General features: G+C 33.4%; 3 protein-coding genes across 4 annotated transcripts; 1 reads left to right on the top strand and 2 right to left on the bottom strand.

The window, feature by feature from the left end:
- Nucleotides 1-2,374: 2,374 nt before the first annotated feature.
- Nucleotides 2,375-5,269, top strand: LOC130821192 (DNA-directed RNA polymerases II, IV and V subunit 11-like). The gene is made up of 5 exons (XM_057686878.1): nucleotides 2,375-2,539; nucleotides 2,649-2,738; nucleotides 2,833-2,911; nucleotides 3,892-3,987; nucleotides 4,908-5,269. The coding sequence occupies exons 1-5, from the start codon at nucleotides 2,487-2,489 to the stop codon at nucleotides 4,938-4,940; spliced, it is 351 nt and encodes a 116-aa protein (XP_057542861.1). The 5' UTR covers nucleotides 2,375-2,486; the 3' UTR covers nucleotides 4,941-5,269.
- A 1,262-nt stretch (nucleotides 5,270-6,531) lies between these two features.
- LOC130821191 (DExH-box ATP-dependent RNA helicase DExH9) lies at nucleotides 6,532-17,716 on the bottom strand. Of its 2 annotated transcripts, none has more exons than XM_057686877.1 (14): nucleotides 17,305-17,716; nucleotides 16,429-16,629; nucleotides 16,128-16,346; nucleotides 15,024-15,362; nucleotides 14,515-14,619; nucleotides 13,095-13,205; nucleotides 12,331-12,581; nucleotides 10,845-10,968; nucleotides 10,465-10,747; nucleotides 10,236-10,390; nucleotides 9,314-9,463; nucleotides 9,009-9,241; nucleotides 7,875-8,139; nucleotides 6,532-7,201 (listed from the first exon to the last, which is right to left on the bottom strand). In XM_057686877.1, the coding sequence occupies exons 1-14, from the start codon at nucleotides 17,557-17,559 to the stop codon at nucleotides 7,016-7,018; spliced, it is 2,877 nt and encodes a 958-aa protein (XP_057542860.1). In that variant the 5' UTR covers nucleotides 17,560-17,716; the 3' UTR covers nucleotides 6,532-7,015. The 2 variants fall into 2 exon arrangements, with proteins under 2 accessions (XP_057542860.1, XP_057542859.1); XM_057686876.1 differs by having other exon boundaries at nucleotides 6,532-7,312; nucleotides 17,305-17,715.
- A 1,326-nt stretch (nucleotides 17,717-19,042) lies between these two features.
- Nucleotides 19,043-20,288, bottom strand: LOC130821739 (B3 domain-containing protein REM16-like). Its single transcript, XM_057687523.1, has 3 exons — nucleotides 20,262-20,288; nucleotides 19,487-20,158; nucleotides 19,043-19,375 (listed from the first exon to the last, which is right to left on the bottom strand). Exons 1-3 carry the CDS (start codon nucleotides 20,286-20,288, stop codon nucleotides 19,043-19,045), a joined length of 1,032 nt encoding a protein of 343 aa, XP_057543506.1.
- Nucleotides 20,289-22,526: the final 2,238 nt, after the last annotated feature.

Below are 22,526 nucleotides of genomic sequence, written 5' to 3'. Positions count from 1 at the left end.
TGGTTCAAACTCTATTATATTCAAACCCTCAATTGTTGAGTTGAACGAGTGCAAAGAAACCAAACAACAACAAAATTCCTTTACTTTCTTTCGTGATGAAGAATTCTAGTGATTTATTACATCATTTCAATGACCTTTCTTCATAACCACATGATATCAATACATTCCTCATTGTGAAACTTATTGTTTTTTATATCACCATCATCAAACTTAGCGTTAGTTATTTTTGTTGGCTTTTATACTAGCTGAAAAAATCAACTATTTATAGAGATTTGGTAAATTTAAGAATTGGTTGTGGGTCAAAAAGCCAAAAGCTAATAAAAAATGCTAACTTAAGTAACTTTTTATTTTGGCTTAAAAGCTATTTACCAAACACTTTTTTGGCTATTTAACTAACCAACAAACCAAAAGTAAACTAAAAAGCCAATATAAAAGCCAAGTACCAAACATCCCAATGACAAAGTGAAACCGAATAAGAGCAACTTTCTGCGTTGCTAGATGTTGGTGGTTACACATTACTTGCTCCATTCTAAAATACTTGCTATATATGGTTATTTCCATTATTTATTGTTCAAGCTGTTTTGTATATTGCGACTAATGTGTAAGAAAAATATATAGTCAAGTGGGATCTTGTTTAAATCGTTTAATGAGATACTTTCATAATATTAAGTTTTTATAATTATTAAATGTGAATAATTCAATATATAAATTATCAAAACAATGGATTAGATTGCATAAAAAGTCAAATATAACCCGTATAATGGATCGGAAAAAGTATTATACATGAATATAGTAGAAGGTAGAATACAAAGGGAACTCTGCATGATAATCCTTTATATTTGACTATTCTAAACGATGGTTAAAGATTTTATTTAGAAAATTATGATAGCTTGAGTGATAACAATTTCTAGATTTTTTAGTTATATATATTTAGTATAGCAATTATTCTTCATCCATTGATATCATTTTGTATATACTTCTTGAGATATAATAAATGCAAATGTATATTAAGTGGAAATTTGTATTATTCATCTTAATGAATATTTTTATAATATTAATTTTTTTGAATCTTCAATTATATGTAATTAAAAATATTAAATATTAAAATTGTACATTGGATAGCGTAAATAACATGATTATAACAATAAAAAAAAGGAAAAATTACCTAGAATAATCTAACATTTTAATGATTTTCCTACAATAATACCAACGTTTGATTAAACATAAATAATTCTAAAATATTAGGGGTGTTTGCTAATACTGCACCAATGTAACATCTTACAAATACAATAAGTCATTTTGCATAAGAAAATAAAAAAGTAATATAATATAAAATTATAAGAAAATCAAAAAATATAAAAGAAAAATCAAGTAACTTTGTTTTGTTGATTTTAACTTTTGATTTTTAATAATTTTGTTTTCTTATTTTATTTTCCTTTTATTTAATAGCAACTAACCTACAAAGTTTGGTCATCATTACGGCAAGTCGGCAACCATAGTCCTAGATAAGTAATCCTAAAATTGGGATTATTCATTATTAATCAAAAGTTGAGATTATTATAGGAAAATCAATAAAAAGGTTGGATTATTATGGATAATTTTTCGAAAAAGAATGAGTAATATGTTGATGTGATCTTATTTTATCATACACATTTAGGCCGTTAAAAACCTGTATACCAATTTAACATCGCATATCGATCACCCTACTTTCTCTTCATCAAATTTATTACTTTTTGTTGATCAAATTTTTTTATATTCACTAATAATTATTTTTCTTAATTTCAATGAACAATTATCATAGAATTTATTTAACGGAATAAATTTTTTTGGGAATTCCACGTGATAATCCTGAGGTTTTGAGTTTTCCACGTGGTAACCAAAATTTTTAAAAATTCACGCGGTAACCTTGAGGGTTACCAAATTGTTTCTCAGTAATCTTTTTGCACATAAAACGTTAGCAAACGTTAATTTCAAAGTTTTAAGGTCGTCTATTTATGCACTTACTATTTAAAATGCCATCAGTCTCAACCTTTTCCCCCAAAATATAAACCTTAATTCTACCATCTTTAGACTTGAGGGAAAAATATTTGAATGGAAGATGGTAGAGTTAGGGTTTATATTTTAGAGGAAAAGGTTGAAAATGATGACATTTGAAATTGTGAGTCGTATAAATAGGCGTACAACGGCCTTAAAGCTTCAAAATTAATATTTGCTAATGTTTTATGTGCAAAAAAATCACGATAAAATAATTTAATAAACTTTATATTACCGCGTGAATTTTTTAAAAGTTTTAGTTAACAAGCGAAAAACTTGGCTACCACATTGGGTTTTCGATTTTTTTTTATACCCACGCTGGAAGAGAGAAATGCAAGTTAAAAGTTAAAACCACCCTCTACTGAACAGAACCCTGAAATCAGTCCTGTTCCTCAATCCTTAATCCTCACACAGAAGGACAAATAAGAAACTGTGAATAGAGAGAGAAAAAAATGAATGCTCCTGATCGATACGAGAGATTCGTCGTCCCTGAAGGCGTTAAAAAGTATGGATTTTTTTTTCTTTGTTGAATTTCATTTTCTGTGTTATTCTGCATGTAAATGTAACTGTTAATGGTGATTGATTTTGGTGTACTATCTACATATACAATTTAGGGTTTCGTATGAGAGAGACACCAAGATCATCAATGCCGCCTCTTTTACAATCGAGAGAGAAGATCACACCATTGGCAATATCCTTCGCATGTAAATCACCAATTTTTACTAATTAAAGTTAATGATTTCGATTTCCTTACTTCAATTTGATTTATTTTTGTGTATTTTTCTTATGATGAAATAGGCAATTACACAGAGACCCAAATGTTCTATTTGCTGGCTACAAGCTTCCTCACCCACTTCAATACAAAATTCTTGTTAGGGTTGGTTTTATTTTCTTTACTCCTTTTTGATTTCTGTGCTCATTCTTATGTTTTGGGAATTTGTATGTCAATACTTCTATAGATTATGTTGTTATTCTTAGTAATTAGTATGTTATTTATTAACATCTAAAGTACTTTGTGTGAAAGTATATTTTGTTGCTGCATATAAATTAACGTTATACTGCCGAAGACAATTGGAAACAACCTATTTGTTATCACTAACAAAGGTCACCCCTAAACCCACGTAGATGGAGCCATTTAATGGAACTTGGGTTATGGAATGTTGGTAGAAATTCATGTTATGTTATATGTTCTATGTATGGAACATTTGTATGGGAGTAAAATTTTGGCCGTTTTTGGGACACCGTATGAAAGTATATTTTGGACGCTACTTATATATTCATGTTATTATACTTCATGAGTCGCATCAATAATATATTCATGTCATTGTTACAAAAATGCGTTAAAAGGCCTCATGTCCCGCTTGTAAACTAGGTTGCTCTATCTTATGTTTAACTTTGTGGCTAAACTAGGTTCCTCCTATTTATTTTCTATATTGAGTTTTGATTGATCTTTTTTATCGACCCTCGAGAGTACTTGGGTTTATGTTCATTACTAGTATTATGAACAAGGGAAAAAGATGTTCACCCGCTTGACCTTGCTGCTGTTTTATATAAATACATTCGTCATTCAAATCAGAAGATGGGTGATGCTGTTGGCTTTATTTTCTGACCTCTTAAGGAAGTTGGTGCTTTTCGCTTTTTTCTCATTTTTTCTGTTAGAATATTTATGATCTCATTCCAATAAAATTTTATGAGTTGTTTACTTCAGCATATCTGATTAGATTCGCACTTGAAAGACCTTTTTTGTTTTTGGCAACTGGGAGCTCTTGTTTGAATCCTATAGTGATTTCAGAATTCTTCGAGAAACTTATGAAGTCTCAAGTGTTGTTTCAACCAACTGATTGGTTATTTATGCAGATTCACACTACAAGCCAGTCCTCGCCAACGCAGGCATACAATCAAGCTATTAGTGATCTTGATAAGGAACTTGATTGTCTAAAAAGAGCTTTTGAGGTGAAAAACCATCACCCCTTGCAGCAGTTTCTTGTTTTCATCTTTTGTTTATATACATGTTTACATGTTATTCTTTATATGTTCATTTCTACGTCTGAAACCGAATAGAGATATTTGACCATTTGCAAGTTCTAACTATTTGGAGTATGTGTATTATTGCTGTTGTGTTATTGTATCTTGAGTTGATTGTATGATGAGCACCTGCTGTAATGGATTCTTTCTCCACCATATTTATAACTCCCATTGAAGAAACGATTGGCTGCTTTTCTGATTATATTTTCCTTTCCGTTGTTGAGATTCAGTGAAGCACGCAAGCACCTGTTTACTTTCGCTTGTGATTTTCCTGTAATGATTGGATATTTTCTTGGGTTTTATTTCAATCTTGAGTAAGTCTTTAGTTGTCAATCCATGGTGATGGAATCGGGGAAGGAAGATGATACATAAAAGGGGCCGCACTTAGCATCAGTGGGACTAGGACTCAGCACTCAATAGGTCTTAAGGAGAATGGACCACTATTGAGCTTTTGGAAGAAAAATGGCAGAAAGGGAATTATGGAAATCTGTGAATAGGAAAGAGTCGAAGATAATATATGACAAGTGTTGATTCACACGGCATTATAACTGACAAGTTTTGATTATATTTCATTGAGTGACATGTGAGCAAAAGCTTTTTAAGAATGAGGTTACTGTTTTGCTATATTGTTGCTGTATCTCATGTTACGACTTGATGCTTGCACGGCACATTAGCATGTAAGTATCATTCAGGTTGAGTAGTTCTCATTCCATATTTAACTATAAGGCCGGTTCATTTCGGTTTCAGGTCATGATAGTTTCATTCCTTTTTACTTCTATTATAATTCCATAAATAGTTAATGGAATCATTTGCGTCAGTGAGCTGACATCATCTACTTGCATTTGTAGGTCGAGTTGACAAATGCTTCAAGTGAATACTGATCCAAGCTAGTAAAATACTGCCCTGTCAGTTGCACGAATGGATACTGAAGGAAGGCATAGTCTGCTGATTCGTATCGAACTTAAAAACGTAATTTTCGTGCATATGTTTGTATGTGTGGATGCCAGTATGACATAAGAATGAAAACCTTGTTTTTGCCTGTGCATTCAGATCCCAATCTAGGGTGTAACTTAATGCCTGGCATTTCAGCATCATATTTTGTTGATCTTAGTTCACTTATCTGCTGATCATAGTTTAGTGTTCTTTTGTTTTTATATTCATTTCGTCTGTCGAACAAAACTGAGTTTCAGATGCCACCTTTCAAATGTTATGTGTTTGCCGCAACCTTTTTATCTCTTTTGATAAGGGTATGGTCTGTCGTTGTGCACTCCTTTCTAAATCTTGATCATAGCTTTAATGAGCGGGATATAATAGGTGTGATGATAATGGGTGCTTTTTGTCTTGGAACTGAGTACTGATCATGTCCCTTTTTTAAAAAAAAAATAAAAAATTAGCCTTATACTTTACATCTTCATTCTATGAACTTGCATCCTTATTACATCTTCATTCTTTATGAGAATGTGATGAGGGGAAAAGTACTGCTCTCTTGTATGATCCTTCACCAGAGGCTCAACTAATTGAGCTTTGGTTGAGGGAATAAGATGATATGAGAGAACCTTAAGGTTCCATTGGGAATGAGGATCTATAAAGACCTTTGGTTGAGATTATTATTATTATTATTATTATGAAAAAAGAAATGCTTTTTATTATAAAAATTCCAAAAGTAAGCGGCGCCCCGCCCCCAAGTAAAATTTCTAAATAAACGTTTTTTGCCCGAACTTGAAGTAAGACATCGCCCGCTAACAACGGATGATTATTAAACATAGTCAAAGACAACTCAATAATTGCTTGCTGTTACCAACAGGGGGTGATTGTTGAACTGACTTTTTGACTCAGTTTAACAATCACTTGTTAGTAACAACGGACGAATATTGAACTGAGTCAAAAGGCTGATCAACAATCGTCCCCGGCGATTGTTGAGTTGAGTTTTGACTTAGTTTAGTAGCCGCTCGCTGTTAGTAACAATAGATTATCTCTTACGTTAGACTCGGATGAAAGATATTTATTTTTGGAATTTTTTATTCTAGCACTTAGTTTTGGAATTTTTTATCAATAAAAGCTCTTTTTTTTTCAATCTCTCTTGAGCAATCACTACAAAATTCAAATGAATTTTGAAATGCTTAATTGCTGCTGAACATTCACTATGGGCAAACCTAGAACTTTAACCCTAAATGTCCTCAAAATTGACTAGGATAATTAGATGAAAAACAAAAATTGGAAGGAACACAACATTTTTATAATTAATAACATGTTAGTACAACATTTTTTAAAATTTTCTCAAGAAATTTAATATGATTTACATTTTATGGTGAAATATTGGTATCAAACATACGCCACATATTGAGCCATAATGCATGACTTGTGACTAGGAGCATGGTGTTGGTACTTGGTAGGGCCATAAGCCTCCTTAAAATTAGTTTACGTTTGTTTTCCTCCTTAAAATTCCAGCACTCCTCCTCTCAAATCCTTAGCTCAACAAAAGCAATCATGATTCCCACTATCAGTTTACATTTCTTTTACTTTAACGACTTGTTTTCAGGCCTAAAATTTCAAAAAAAAATGTAAAATAAACAACGTTGTGTATATTTTTGTTCTGCACCCGACACATCCCTCGCAGTATAAACAATTGGTCAAATAAATAATGAAGCTCAAATTCTGGTCAAAAAACAAGAATTTTTACACTGAACAAAAAAAGCAGTCTAATTTATGACTTCCTTTTCTGCTCGTCATCCGCCGATCACTATCACTACCACCGCCACGACCACCTCCAAAATTTTGTCGATGCCACTTTCACAGCCTGTGGAGCCTTCGGCGCCACCCTTACATCCATGGTTAGAGGTGCAGGAAATATCTGTTGAGATCTGACCCAGAGCTAAGGTGATTGAGGAGTGTTGAGATATGTAACAAAAGTGGATGGTTAGTCATTAATGTTCCGCTGCTTTTTTTTTCCTTGCTTTCATACGTCTGGTTCGGATCCCACATACAGGGATGCAGCAAAGACGATATCCCTCTTGATTTTAGAGACAGCATCTTCAAACTTAGATTCAAGCTCTATCTCCCCGATGGATTTAGCTGCGAGAATCAGTTGCTGAAGGACTTCTTCCAATCTCCTGATAGCCCTAATCAAGCTTCCCTCGAACACCTGTGTAATTTCCATAATCTCGTAAAATTTTGATCCTTTGGCCCAAGCATAAACTGCCTCCATAATATCAGGCCGGAATGAGCTCACAAAACCCTCAACGTCAATCTGGACCTGAGTATTACCGTTCATTAGATAACATTGATGTATAACTTTCTGTTCAGTAGCAGAACAATCATCATTTAGCGAAAGTAACAGGTTATGGAAGGTCCTGGGTCCTGGGTCTTTTCGTTATTTTATTTATATAGTTATATTTATATAAATGAAAAATTGACATTATTAATCGAACCTCACTCATTGGCTATGAATAATCCTACATTTGAATTATTATCTAATAATCTAACCTATGCCATACATTTGCCCATAACATAACATATTACTAATAATAGGTAATAATAGGATACACTGCCAGCAAACTAAGACAAAGGCTGAATTATCTACAGCGAACTAAGGGCAAATGTTGGATTTTCAAAAAATAGTATACAGGTGGGATTGTTCACAGCAGATGGGTGAAAGATTGGACTATTTAATGTCAAATTTTCTAATATATAAAAATCGGTAAGTTAAACAAGTTCGAACTTCAAATTAATTAGTTCATCACTTCAGCAAAACAAAAGGTTATGGGTTTAGCAAAAACAAGATGCATGAAAAAAAGATAAAGTAAATGAAAAGCTACCTTGCACTCGAGCTGAACTTTGGCAACTCTCCGAGCAGTATCTTGCAGTCGTATGAAAAGCAGCTCGAGTTCCTCTCTAGGTTTTAGAGTATCTTGAAGTTTTTCTTGCCACACAAGACAAGACAAAAGGGCCACCATATCTTCTATTTTTATGTCTTTGAAAGTGCCATTGAACATAAGCTCTGTGAGAGTCAACTCATCAGCACTACTAATTTCAGAGGCGACCTTCCCCTTTAACTCCACAACGTCGTCATTCGTAATGTATCTGCATTTATACCAACAGGGGAAAGAATTTGAGGATAACGTCAACAAATTCACAGTTCTGTTCTGATGCAAAAAACCAAAGTTCCAACTAAATAATATGTCACTATGGAACATACTCGGAATAAACAAAGCACCAACAAAGCTGCACATAGTAATCAAAAACATGTTGTCAAGCAATCAATAAAGAAAAATTGTTACTCGGACTCTTCATTTCGCTTCTCGTACCCGTGTCCGATCCTTGATGCTCGGACATTGGTATGCCACTTAGACACTTCATTTTAGGCATAAAATTGAATATTTAGACATATCCGACACTTTACCAGTATCCAACATCAGTACTCGAGTCCATATAACACCGAAGAAAAATTATGTCTTGGTAGAGCTATGTAACAACCAACTTATTTGATAAATTCAAAGCTCTCAGTTTACTGACAGGAACAGTAATATAATTTTAAAACAGCAGGAAATTGTATGACATAGTGATCAGACAGATCCATCCAGGTCAATAAACCATGTATTAAACATGCAACATGCCAACCATTAGGCAACAATATTCCAGTATCCTAATGACATTAAGTGGATTCTATATAGGCGCGGAAATTGGGGATTGTATGTACACAACCTCATCCTTATGAAGTTATACTACCAGAGGTTGTTTCTCCGCAACCTTTGATAGCAGACATCATTTAACTCTACATGAATAAGAATTGCACATGATTTCATGAGTCATTTTACTGTAGAACAAAATAATATGAAAACAATAAACTATGAATCCTTGACCCTATCGAGAATATACAAATGGAATCGGTTATTAATAACTATATATTCAACAATAAAGCATTAAAAAAGATGCAAGCGTAGACTTATTACCCAAGCCGTCTTAAAACTCGTTTCCTTGCTTTGAGCTCATCCTTAAAAGCCAATGCAGTAGAGGTACGCATTTGTCTCTTAATAGACTTTATTTTAGCCCCAAGTTCTTTCTTTTTGTGCAACGCTATAAGTTTCTCCTTAATTAGAGGAGACTTTGCCACTTCATATTTGTCAAACAGACCCTCTAATGCTTCAATTCTACGAACAACCATTTTGTATGTTTTTCTTTGAACCTGAATAATACAAATATTGACATTAACTGACAGGAAACTATCAAAAAGAGAACATGTTTATGAATTACCGACCTTCATATCTTCTTCAGGATCTAGCAACGGAACCCCATCCTTAGAGAATCTGGAAAGAACTTCTGAAACCTTCTTCAAAGTATTTTCTCGAGCCTCTAGTGGCAAAAGATCCTTTGACATGATCACACGTACGCTACTCAACTTGTAGACCTGTTATACATAAGTTCCATTATAATTCAAGCTCTTGAAAAATGTATGGAACAAGTTCATCATATCTGAGTCAACTATCAATCATAAGAGTCTAATAACTAGTGATTGTGAATTATGATCTATGAAAATATGATAAATTGGATAAATGTTTTGATTCCTCTACTATAAGGAAGTACTTTCAAAAATCCATAAAAGAGGGGCAGCTATATCTAGCTAACAACATACACATTATAAAGGCTTTCTGGTTAGTCTTACTATTACTCAAAGACTGCTTAGTTTCGAAAAAACTGACCTAAGAGCGCGGAAGACATTCACAGGTATTTTAGGCGGGATAGACACTTTGATGCGGGCATAACGTTTTCTCTTCTCTATTCTCCTTTATTTCTCTTCTCGTTTTCTGCTTTATTTCTCTACTTGTTAGGGTTTTTATCTGGGGTATTCTCAAAGGTTTTTTATTTGGTTTTCTAAATTTTACGAACCCTTAACGCACCTCATGCGTTCACGCCTATCAAAACTAAGGGCCTTTCAAAAAGGTATACAAGTATTTTAGGAGGCTTCTGGAGTTCTACAGATAATGAAAAGATGCATTGCAATTGCTATGCAAATGATCCATTCACTGAGTTTGTTTGTTAACAGAGGTTATATTTTCATGTCAAATGCTCCTGTGAAAAGAGGATAAACAAAAATGTTTGTAAAATCACTGGAAGAGAATGCTTCCAGTGATGAAAGAGAAAGCAATCACAAGAACAAAAAGCATTAAATGTGTTCTTACTTGAGAAAGTGGAACAGACACTACGATAGGCTCCCCAGGATCCTTAAGTGGAACAATTTTAGTAGTTTTTCTTCCTCCATCCTCTCTGCTGACCATACATCTAGTGAGAACATCAACAGTGTAGCTTGCGTCCTCTGGCTTTTTACTTTCTTCATCTAGATAAAACTTAACAATAAGAGAGCAAGCTACTACCTAAAGCAGTCAAAAATGACTTCCAGAAAACACTTACCTTCGGAAATGCTCTTGATCTTATGAAAATTTATGATGACACCCCAAGTCACATTGTCCTCGATGGAGACGGATGGCAGATTTTCATCAGATTTTGTACATTCGATGCAAATAAGTCTTCCAGGCTGCAGGAAAGGCAAGCAATACTTGGGCGAAAATATAATATCACACATATCTTTCTTCAAGCTTTTATACTGTTCGATCAGAGAGTAATAATTCTTTAAGCTTTCTTCTTCTTCAATTATAATTGAATCCTTCTCTTCTTGAAGTTTTTTCACTTGCTTCTGAGGAAAAATAAAGTCACGTATCAAACAACAGAACAACAATATTTGATTGGAAATATGAAACTTGCTAAACATTTCTAAATGTCACTCTAATAACCTCCAAATCAGGAATTGCACGATCGGCTTGAAATTGATAGAACGAATTACGAAGCAAATTTTCAGGGTTACCATCTTCACATCGTAATTGATTCAAGAGCATGTTGTAGCCTAGATGAAAGGCACTGCATAAAGAGAAAAAAAGTCACACAGGAAAATTTACAAGATAATCCAGACAATTATTCAATATCATACATTCAACTTTCCAGTTCAAACATATGCATTTAAGGTGACAAATTGGCTATTTTTCAAAGCTTCATTTAAGGCACGTATCACAATTCTTTAGACTGTTTCTTGGTTACATTGGTCAATATGCTGATGAGTTTTTATATAGTTGGTTGATGCTAGGTGTACTTTAGCAGCATTATCCTTATTGGAATATCATGAAGGTTGGGTGAAGGTAGCGAAAATATTCAAACTTTAATTAGCATGGACATAGTAGTTAGGAGCTGGTTAATTAAAACCTATGGCATAAACTAGTTTGTCATATATCTTTGGAAAAGTCAAGGCAGCAACATGTAAAATTTTAAGCAAGCAGAATTAAGATGTTTTTGATGTGCTCACATCCCCGTCCTCAAGTAAATTTTCATTAGGAAAAGAACAAGTTGGCTATTGGCATGCTCATAGTGTAAAAACAATGCCGTATCATATCCTATCGTAAAGGTTTTCAAATTTACAAAACCGATATTAACGTATCGTAAAGGTGTAAAAAAAACCCGCATTTTGGGCCATTTCAAGCGATATTTCATGGTTTAGACTGAAATTTGGCAATACAAAAACTGCATCACCTCCATTAACGTATTACCGTGTCCGTTACCGTATTTTTGCACCATGGGCATGCTTTAGAATTTTATTAGAAATGTAAATCTTGTGATAGAAATCCTTCAATGAACCAACTTTATGTTGAAAAACTGCAGAAGTTTTATTTTGGTCTTTTTTATGATAGGATCTTTCATCGATCTTCTCTTAACAATGCAAAATCTCTTTCATAACTTTGTCCTCAGAGCAATCCAACTTTTAATTGTTATTAACAATGGGTTGTAAATCAGAGATTGTAATTGAATAACAAAACGGAGTGTGATATCATAAAAAGTGAGATTATTCTATAATGAGTGCAAGGTGGAATTGTTAAGAGAAGACTAAATAAATTGGATAACCAAATCAAATTTACTTTCATTTTAGCTCTGGATTCAAATGGCAGTTCATCCCAAACCACACCCCAACTTAATTCTACCCAAGCGTCATGGATTGAGCAGACAAGTTCAAGCCCATAAATAATTGCAATTGCAAGTCAACAAGTTCAGGGCCATAAATAATGGCAACGGCAATTACGAAGAGCATAGTGCCAAAATACAATTTTCATCACGATCGTGGTAACAGTAGCAAAACGGCTATTGTGTGTGATTTGGCCGTCAATGCGGCTTATATTTTGGTCATGGTAAATTTGAAAACCTTCACGATACGGTGATTATGATATAGAATGATACCTGTTCAAACTATCAGCATTTCCTTTAAGCATCATCTTAGCTGTTGAAGGTTCAAGCTTCTCATCTACCATCAGAATACATATTCCACGATCATCAATACCTCGCCGACCAGCACGACCACTCATTTGTATGTATTCTCCACCGGTAAGCCATCTGAACTTATGTCCATCAAATTTGCGAACATTTGTAAACACAACGGTCTTGGCAGGCATGTTTAAACCAATGCTAAAGGTCTCTGTTGCAAACAAACACTGAAAAAATCTCATTCAGAATTAGGCCATTTCATGCATGGTGAAAATTCTTCTACATACTTCAATAAGAAATCAAACCAATGACAGACGTGGAGTGCACATGGATTAAACACTGACTCAAAAACTATGCATATTAGATCAAATTGGAGTAAAGGAAATCGGAAAGCCAGACGAGAGATCACTTAAGAAATTCTATAGAATATTAGAATATCTGCAATCAGTTACGGAATAAAATTATAACTAAACTTTTTTGATTCAATTATTTATATTAAATAAAGATTCTAAAACTAATTTTTTAAAAATTGCTTAGTGATTAAAATTGGTTTTTGCTAATCAAAAATGATTTTTACCCATTAAGCTAAATTATTTGATGATATTTGTTTTTAATTTAAAAGAACAAGGCCTAGGATTCCAGATGCACACATAATCGCCATTTAAAACACAATGATAATCACTAATTACCAACATCATAGATATGATTTTTACAACTAATTATAATGTGTGCCTTCTTACCTTTATAAGTCCTTCTTGAAATAGTATTTCAATAACTTCCTTCAGGATTGGTAACAAGCCAGAATGATGAACTCCTATCCCACGTTTTAAGAGAGGCAAAATATTTGTAACCTACAGAGGACAAAAAGCTGATGCATTACACAACAATGTCAAAGCAGAAGTGCCACTTATCAAACTGAGAGCATAACAAACAAAAAAAAAAATAAATAAATAAAAAAAAAAAAAAAAAAACTCCTTCAAAAGCTGCTCACCCTCACAAAATAGAAATTGGAAACAAAGAAAAATAAAAACATGTTCAACAACCTTAAATTAGGAATACCATTTTCATACACTAATCTTCATGCCATTTAATGCACCAAACTACAAAGATATTGCACCATAAAAAAGGTTTTACATCATGAACATATCCACCTCCTAATTTTACATCCCTACAGTCCTCCACAAACCCAAATCTTTAAAGAAACCAGTTTAAGGAATATCTATTCTCAAAGTCTTGGAAAATATACAACAACCCCAACTTCAGATTAGCACAATCGTAACAGGAAACACATTTTTGAACTATGATTTCCCCGCTAATCTCCACTGACCTAAAATCAAAGTATGTTGATAAGTCTGCAGCTAGCTAAAATATTGGCCTTCTTGTGTAGCTAACCTTCATATCTTATTGTTCGACCAGACAAGAAGTACAATATTACTCTACACTGAAATGTGTATCAAAGAATGACAACTATACCCACATTGTTGTTGTCCAAGAAAGAAAAACAAAAAAAATATCGAACAATAGGCCTGGAAAGAAATCATAAACAGAAAAATAATGGTGTATCTAAACAGCAAAGTCTCCTCTGTTTGGTGTGATGATAGACTCGTATGATAGGAGTGCATTAAAAAGGACAAAGTTTCCTGAAAAGACAGTGGTCCTTAAGCTTAGAGCGATTAGGTTGGTGCTCATGGATTTTCGTCACCACTTGGTCATCTTTTATAAAAAATATATAAACAAATAGTCAACATTTGGAACATGTGAGATAAAGGGAGCTAGAGGGAGAAGCCCAAGACAAGGAAAAAAATTCACAACATCCCTTTGTCTTTTTTTGTTTCCCTCTCGTCCTAGCTTCTTCCAATCTCTATCATCTTTCAAAAAACCAAATATCAAATTTCCAAATTGATGACCAAAGGATTGGTTACTGATGTGAACATAACCCTCTTATAGATAAGGGTAAAAGTAAATTAAAAAAAAAAGAGGCGTAGTTGTATAACAACAAACACCATGTTAAATGCTGAAATTCCTGATTATACTTTCATATAAAAGAACAGCTGAGGAACAAGGAACCTAATTCCCACAAAAAACACTCATCGTGGTGCACCTTAATGCCTCAGGAATAAATGTGTTGAACAACTGAATAAGAAAAAGCAGAAGAAATACCTGAGGAAGCTTCTGATCATCATCAGATAGCATGGACATTGCACTCCAAAAAATCATTTCTGTGTTCACTTTCTCATCGTCCCCATTTAAATCCATTTTTGCCATCTAAGAGACAACAAAAGAATGAAAGACACATTTAGAGAAGTAACCTTCAAACTCAGCAATGAAGTGAATTAATGCCAAAACCGCAGGTTGAGACTAGCATGCTTAAAGTGATAAAATAAATACATAATGAGCTTAAAATCAAAAGCCACAGAAAAATCATATATAGATACATGTATCAACGTCTTACAGAAGCAAAACCATTGTAACGTTTCTAGGGGCACAGTAAGTGGCATACTAAGTATCCAGAACTCATAATAACAGTGATTAGTGACTAAATAATTCATGCTAAACTTAGCATTAGATGGAACTTAAAATAAAAATTATTAACATAGAAAAGGTATGAAAAAATAGAACAGAAAACATTGTCAAAAGACTGGACGATAATGAATGTATTCGACTTGTACCTGCATAGCGAGAAATTCACAGTCTCTCTTGCTGAAGCTGAACAAAATAATGGGGTCATACTGGCGTTGTATAAGCATTTTGACCAGCTTGAATATATCGCTTTCTTCTCCCAACTTACCAACCACCACGCCCTTTTGCCACTTCCCATTCTCTCTCTTCTTTTCACCCTCAGTCGCAGGCACAAGGGCATTCAAAGCTTTCTGGAAGCTATCTTCGCGAAATTTGGCTTTCTCATCCACCACCAAGTACAGGCCTTTTCCACCTGAAGGAAATATGTAATGTTGAAGTGGCGTGGGCCGATAATCTGTATAAACAATATGACAAGGTTGCTGGTGAACCTGCATCAATAGTAACATGTTAAAAAACAAAATTACCAAAAAAAAATATTATCACTAAAAAAATTTTAGGAGTGCCAGACTACGGAACACTATCACATGAGCTATACTCAAGACTCAATTACTTGAAGGACCTTTTCACCACCATGAATAGTTCTATGACGACCAAATTAGACAAGTAGGAAAATACATATAACAAAACATAGTGAAACAATAAGCATAAATTGTCCTTGCAAATATCTGAAAAGTGCCATGTTGAATTTCAAGCGATGAGAGCATCTACGTTGCTTGTTCAAATTTAAAGTGACATAAAATCATGGCCAACTTTTTCTTGATTAATCTATATTTCTTTAATCAGTTAACTCAACTATAATTCACAGTAGGTGAGGTTTTATAATTAATATTAATCAATCAATGCAAGATTTAATTTTTAGGCTCATAAGACTTCCAACTTCGTAATAATTTATCTTAATGGCATGTATTTAGCTGTAATGGACTTAACATGTCGTGTGGGCCATAGGGGATGTGTAAAATGATGTGTCATGTGCATGGAAGTTTGTTCAACAAAGTCTTAATTAAGAAAAGTTCCATTCTTACTTTGTTTAGGAAAGTCTTTTGAGGTTAGGGTAGTACAACACTCTATATTCTCATAAAGAAAACCAGGTTGGAGTTGATAAACATAGAGTGCTTTTCAGCTAAAACATGCTACGCATACGGCATATAGTATATATACGGTTATAAGAAAATGAATAATGGTAGATATGTCACCTTTGCAACCCAATCTGCAAATTCCTTAGCATTAGGGACAGTTGCTGAAAGGAAAACAAATCGAGAGTTCTTTGGAGCCATGACTATGCTTTCTTCCCAGACAACACCCCGCTCCGTATCACGCATGTAGTGGACCTCGTCAAATATTACCCATGCCACTTCTCTTATAATCTCTGATCCTCTATATTGCATACTTCGCCAAATTTCTGTTGTCATAACCTACACAATGATGTAACTTCGGATAACTACTCGAATAAGACAACAATAATAGAATGGACACAATTAGCCAGCAGCTGCTTACCAGGCAGGAAGCAAGAGGAGCTTCAGTGACATCGCCTGTCATTAAACCAACATCTCCAAACTCCTCTTTAAAATCTCGATATTTCTGATTGCTAAGAGCTTTAATAGGAGAAGTATATATCACTCTTTGCTTGTTCCGCAATGACATAGCAATAGCATATGATGCGACAACCGTTTTTCCAGCCGAGGTATGGGCTGACACCTAACGAGGATAGTCGATCAATAGGCTATTTTATAAAAACCAACAACAATCACTCATCGAAGTAACAAAAAGAATCTGCACTAAAATTAGCAGGCAGAATGTTACAAAGAAGTCAAAGTGCTGTTGTACATCCAAAAATTTAACTGTTGTAGTCGTGTGTGTATATTTGTGATAGCCGTTATTCAGTTCATTTGGTTCATTTCATAAATTTCAATACATCTATCAAACAAGTTTTGGTGCTTAAATGGAAGAAGACTTGATATACAATGTCTAAAAATTAGTTTTGGCACATTCCTAAATACACACTTCTCTACAAAACAAAAAAACATGGGATCAAATTCCAAATAAAATCCCACAAACCACAGGGAAATTTAGCAATTTGAACAATTAAACAACACATAACCATAAATCCCATTATGGAGTTCACAGTTCTCTATAAAACAAGCATGGGATCAAATTTTCGGTAAAAACCCAAAAATCACAGCAAATTTAGCAATTTGAAAAACTAAACAACACATAACCATAAATCCCATTATGGAATTCACACTTGTCAACAAAACAACAAACATTGGATCAAATTTCCAATAAAACACCACAAACCACAACATAATTATAGCAAATTCAAAAACCCAACAACACAAAACCCTAAAAAAAAAAAGAAGGGAAAAAAAATACCATAACAGATTCTCCCTTTTCAAGGCACTTAATTGCTTCAGCCTGAAAAGGGTCGAGAGTAAAGTTAAATTCTTTAGCAGGGGTGGTAATGGCAGGGGTAGGGGACGAAGAAGAAGGCACGATATAGCCTTCTGGGTAAGAAACGTCATGGAAGCAAGCAACACAGTCGTTGTTTATGTTGGGTTTAATGATTTTCTGGGGTTTTTGTTCCTCTAATGACGGCGATAATTTCCTCTTGACAGAATCAGAATCCATTGTATTAATGTTGTGGGAAGAATAATCTAAATAGAATTGGAAAACTGAAGAACAAGTGAATCGAAAACTAGTAAGAATGCAATTTCTGTTAGGTTTTGCGGCGGAAACCTGAAGAACGAGTGAATTGAAAAACTGAAAAGTGAAACGAAAACACGAGTTTTAATTTAATATAGACGTTTTGGAGCTGCCCCATTAACTTGGAAAATGGCTTCTTATTTGTTTTAACTTTTTTTAATTTATCGTTATTTTTTATTTAAATTTTAATTTTACCTCTTTTGTAAAACACAAATTATTGTGAGAAATGGTCTCACCATCTTTAAAAGTAGGCATTAAAAATACAGTAAATAAGCATTAAAAATAAGGTAAGTAGATATTAATCTTTAATGGCTTGAGATACGTCTCTTAAAGAAATGGTTTTTCAAGAGACTAGCTGTTTTGAAAAAAATAAATTTTCTTAATTATAAATTTTTTTGTAAATATTCTATACACATTTTAAAAGTTTTTGTCTAATTTTTGATTAATTTCGTGAAAAGTTAAAATTAAAATCTTTAAAATAAATGACCAAGTCGTACAAAATGTAACTGCTCCTATGAATATACTTGGCCCTTTTTTAAAACAAATTGTATTGATAAATTTAACATTATATTAATTAAAAATTCTATAAACTAATTTTTACAATGACATCATGCATGAATTAAAAATTCGATAATTTTAAAAGTTTGATAATATGAATTAAACGTTATAACCCATTTTAATAAAAAATCAATAAATGTAAAAAAAAATTCTAAAACTTTGCATAAAATTAGTTATCTCAACATTTTCGATGTTGACCTTCTTTTTTAGTTTAATACACAAATTATTAGTTGAGATTGATTTAAGAGAATTTAGGCAAGAGAGATTTTAAAGAGATGATTTCCAGGGGCAAATAAATCAAATGTGGTGGCAATGCAATGAAAAAGGATAGATGTTATCTGTCTAAGTAGTTGTAGTTGTATAATTGTAATTGTCAGATATTTAATTGTCTAATTAATTGTGTTAAATTTTACCGTTCCGGTAAAATTTGCGTTTATGATACCTATTAAATTATTAATTTATTGAGAAAATTTTAAATTGCTCCTTGAGGTTTTAAAACTTTACAAGTTATAACGTTTTGAAAGCAACTACTTACACCACTAAACTGTTGACATTTTTTTAGAGTAGCGTTCTATCATCATTAAATCTCTAACCACCAACTTAAACATGGTTAGAGTCATTTCTTATACAACCCCAACCGAGCCAACCTCATCTAGTTTACATCAACTTACATTCAAGAGTCGATCAAGTTCAATAACATATTTCAAAAGAACAAAACCTAAAGTTCTATACATATTACCAGTAACAAAAACAAGTCTAAGTTAGCTAGAAAGCTTTAAGAAACAACACTTGAAACAAGCGAGCGCCTTCTAGCGAGCCTATGACAATCATACAATGTACGATAATCACACTACGGTTGCGCAAGCTTGCAATGCCTGTTAGAGGAACTTTTACTAGAAGCGGGAGATACACGTATGGATTTCACCGCATCTGGCACAACACGAAATATGCTAACATCGAGTAATGCTGGCTCATGCCCTAGGCTGGCTAACTTAAACATGCAAACATCAAATTCCTCTAAGCAATTGTCTAACGAAAAATCTTTCCAGCCAAAACTAAGCCCACCGCGTCTCTTGGAACTGAATATAAGCCTGGTCGACCATGTTCGATCTTTCACTCTAAGATGCACAGGTCGCTTTTCATAGCTCGTAAAATACTTGCTAATCCATTCTGCTGGAAATGACTGCATGTATTACACGAAAAACGCATGTCAAGTAACAATCTAAGATTAGAACGGACAACATAAAACGAAGGGATCATCGATTTAGTACAAAATCGAAAATCAAAATATTACCAGGAAAAATTTCCTGTAAACGTGTGATGGTCGCATTATCATCAGAAAACTGCCCTCGGTTAATTCTTTCGCAGCCATTTGATACGCTCGATTCTTTTCCTCTTCGGTCACGGGCCGCCTTTTAGACATATAAGTCACAATATCCGTACGATGTTCTTTCGTTATCGACTTTTGTTTAGTCGTCCCATCTTGGGGAAGTGTGACCGGTTCCCAAGTCCAAGACTGTTTTTGAAATTGAGGTTTCTCTTCAGTAGAAGCGATATCGCCCCTATGCTTTTTTGGTGGGACCGACTCAAAATCATCGTGCAAGTATTCGTGCATAACCTCGTCTGGACTCTGCTTAACAAATTTCGGGTCCTGATCCTGATGTGTTTTATCAGATTCCGAGTGGCTACATTTTCTGATGAAATAGGATGTTTCGTTTTCACATAAAGTATGTCGATCGAATATTTGTATGTGAAAGCAAGACTTCCCGATGTACTTAAAAATCAAGATGTCGTTTTTTCGTACAGAGAATGCATTCAGAAATTCTCTCCAACCGTCTTTGAGGATTAACGCATCGTTGCGAGCCATCAACTTTACTTGCCAACTCGCGGTTCCATTAGGCGATTTCAAGGTTACCGTTTCTTGTAATTTTTCCTTTACATTTTCGGAAAACTTTTTGGGAATTACCTAATCAAATTGTAAGCTATAAGGTTCAATTTGCTACCAAGATGAACAAATGTAATTGCTACTAAGAATGAACAGGTCTGAATCACAGGACATAGCTAGCTACAAAAGTACCCGAGCCAACACAATGCATGTTTGCGTCAAACATGCTCGGCCCTTAATTGGACACGCTTATGTACTTCACAAATTCTTAAATCAGACGGTTTTATGGTGAAACCATATTTATTAGGCTGCTCAATATACACTTACTGTCTTAAACTGATCATTTATATTTCTAAATTGATCACTCTTTATCTAGTTATAGTCTTAGAGTGAACACTTATATGAGAAAACCTGTTCACTATGTGCAAAGTAAGCTGAGGGACGAGAGACGGTAAGAATCAAAAATAACACAGGTAAGCAAGATCTTATTTGAAGAAAGTGGTATATGCTCTAACCGAGAATTTGTTTTTTTTAAGATATAAGTGCAATGATGTCCCATAATAAATCTCTATGGAATCTCAAATTCTCAATTATAGAGGTGAGTTCTCAAAATCCAAGTGCTAAAAACCATTCTAGAATTTTAATTTTTTGTCGTGTTGGTTTCTATTTTCTAATACCAATTGAAAGACCGAACCCATCAAAAGTTAAGCTATTGGTTGTCGCTCCAGAATATATTATATATTCTACGTATCTTTGGATCAAAAGCAATGAATCTAATCAAGATTGCAAAAGATATAAGCAAGAATTTGATGATAGCAATAGAATAAAAAGGAAGATGCATGCAAAGAAAAGGAATGATACTAACAAGTTGAGAATGGAAATCATGACCCTCCAGAATTTGACAGAAATGCATGTATTTGAAGTGGTTCCAATACATCTTCTGGGTCCAATTCTCACATTCTTCACATTTATCTTCCATTCTTATATCTTCACACCTGAAGTCAATAAACCAAGAATTTTATTTCATGTAAAATGAAACAAATAGAAATCAAACAAAGCATTAGGTGTGTACTTAGTACTTTAGTACATGGACCAAGAACAAAATTAAGCACTAAGTGGAGTAGCTTTTGTAATTTCTATTTATATTCTAAGAACAAGGTCCCTTAGCTAGTTGCATGCAGCGGTGTTCCATGAGCCGGGGCCCATTTTGAGTCCTCATTCGACCCAGTTTAGAAGGGTTTTGTTCGGGGCGGATTATAAATGGATCGGGTCAAAAACGGATTTTACTATAATTAAAATGAAGTAGGCTATAAAAGGGTTTAATAAGAATTGAAAACGGACTTTTGTAAATAGCATAATTGATGGATAATTTAATTATTATAAATGACAATGCCAATGGGGATTATTAATGTATCTACAATTTAATTATTATAAATTGATCAATAGGGATAATAATAATAATTTATTTTAATAAAAATGAGTGGAACCGGGCTAAATGGGGCTTGAAAAGTCCGCCCTATGTAAAGCCCCTATTGAGGCAGACCCGCAGGTGAAACCACTTTGGCTTTTTAATTTCATTATTATATCCTTTATTATAAGCCTTTTCCATGTGAATTGCTTTTACATTTGTATGAAGCATTGTTCAAAACAGACTCGATTCGATTTTTATTCGATCTTTTATAACTAAATTAATTTTGAGCAGACTTTAAATAAATCTACCATGGTATAAAAATCAATGTGAATATAAAACCTGTTTTAATCTGACATGAAACTGGTCTAATGACCCGAATGAACGCATTTGAAAGACAAAGATGGGATTATCAATTCCAACGCTCCTGTGAGAGACCGTCTCTCAGCAGACAACCTCAAAGTACGGAATCAATTCCGAAACTCTGAGTCTCTGATGAAACCATCTCTAATAGTGCATCACATAAAATTAGTAAAATAGACTAAGATAACTATTGTTAGAGACAACTCTATCAAGTTCAACTAGACAACAAGACTAGTAGATCAAAACTAGATAGATACCCGTGCTATGCACGGAGATTAGAAAATAGTTTTTTGAGTTAATTTTAAACTTGCATAATATTTGTTTTAATGATTATCTACTTTAAAGATTATATAGATTGTTATTAGTCAATATTTTAACAATTATATATATATATATATATATATATATATATATATATATATATATATATATATATATAATGAATATTTAAAATTTCTTTTCAATAAAATTATAAAAATAATAAATGGTAAAATTAAATGTATTGTGAATAACATAAGTTTATTACAACAATTAAATGATTACAATTAATTCACGGTTTTTATAAAAAATTTAAAATTTATTTTAATAAAGCTTAATTATTTTTTATTTGAATAATTGAAAAAGTTTTTCAATTTTATTAAAAAGAGTCAAAAAAAATTAAAAAGTTGGTGTCATTTT

The sequence above is a fragment of the Amaranthus tricolor genome, chromosome 8 (genome assembly GCF_026212465.1).
Source record: "Amaranthus tricolor cultivar Red isolate AtriRed21 chromosome 8, ASM2621246v1, whole genome shotgun sequence".
NCBI classification, from domain to species: Eukaryota; Viridiplantae; Streptophyta; class Magnoliopsida; order Caryophyllales; family Amaranthaceae; genus Amaranthus; species Amaranthus tricolor.
This window is presented reverse-complemented; position numbering and strand designations above follow the sequence as displayed.

Excerpts from the sequence above, each read along its gene's own strand:
- LOC130821192 (XM_057686878.1), top strand. The coding sequence starts at position 2,487 with ATGAATGCTCCTGATCGATACGAGAGATTCGTCGTCCCTGAAGGCGTT. Across the intron at positions 2,739-2,832 it reads ATTGGCAATATCCTTCGCAT|GCAATTACACAGAGACCCAA; the intron begins GTAAATCACCAA and ends ATGATGAAATAG. Across the intron at positions 3,988-4,907 it reads GTCTAAAAAGAGCTTTTGAG|GTCGAGTTGACAAATGCTTC; the intron begins GTGAAAAACCAT and ends TTGCATTTGTAG.
- LOC130821191 (XM_057686876.1), bottom strand. The coding sequence starts at position 17,559 with ATGGATTCTGATTCTGTCAAGAGGAAATTATCGCCGTCATTAGAGGAA. Across the intron at positions 12,582-13,094 it reads TTCAAGAAGGACTTATAAAG|TGTTTGTTTGCAACAGAGAC; the intron begins GTAAGAAGGCAC and ends AGATTTTTTCAG. Across the intron at positions 9,464-10,235 it reads TGTCTGTTCCACTTTCTCAA|GTCTACAAGTTGAGTAGCGT; the intron begins GTAAGAACACAT and ends TATGTATAACAG.
- LOC130821739 (XM_057687523.1), bottom strand. The coding sequence starts at position 20,288 with ATGCATTGTGTTGGCTCGGGTACTTTT. Across the intron at positions 20,159-20,261 it reads GTGTTGGCTCGGGTACTTTT|GTAATTCCCAAAAAGTTTTC; the intron begins GTAGCTAGCTAT and ends CAATTTGATTAG. Across the intron at positions 19,376-19,486 it reads TTTACAGGAAATTTTTCCTG|TCATTTCCAGCAGAATGGAT; the intron begins GTAATATTTTGA and ends TAATACATGCAG.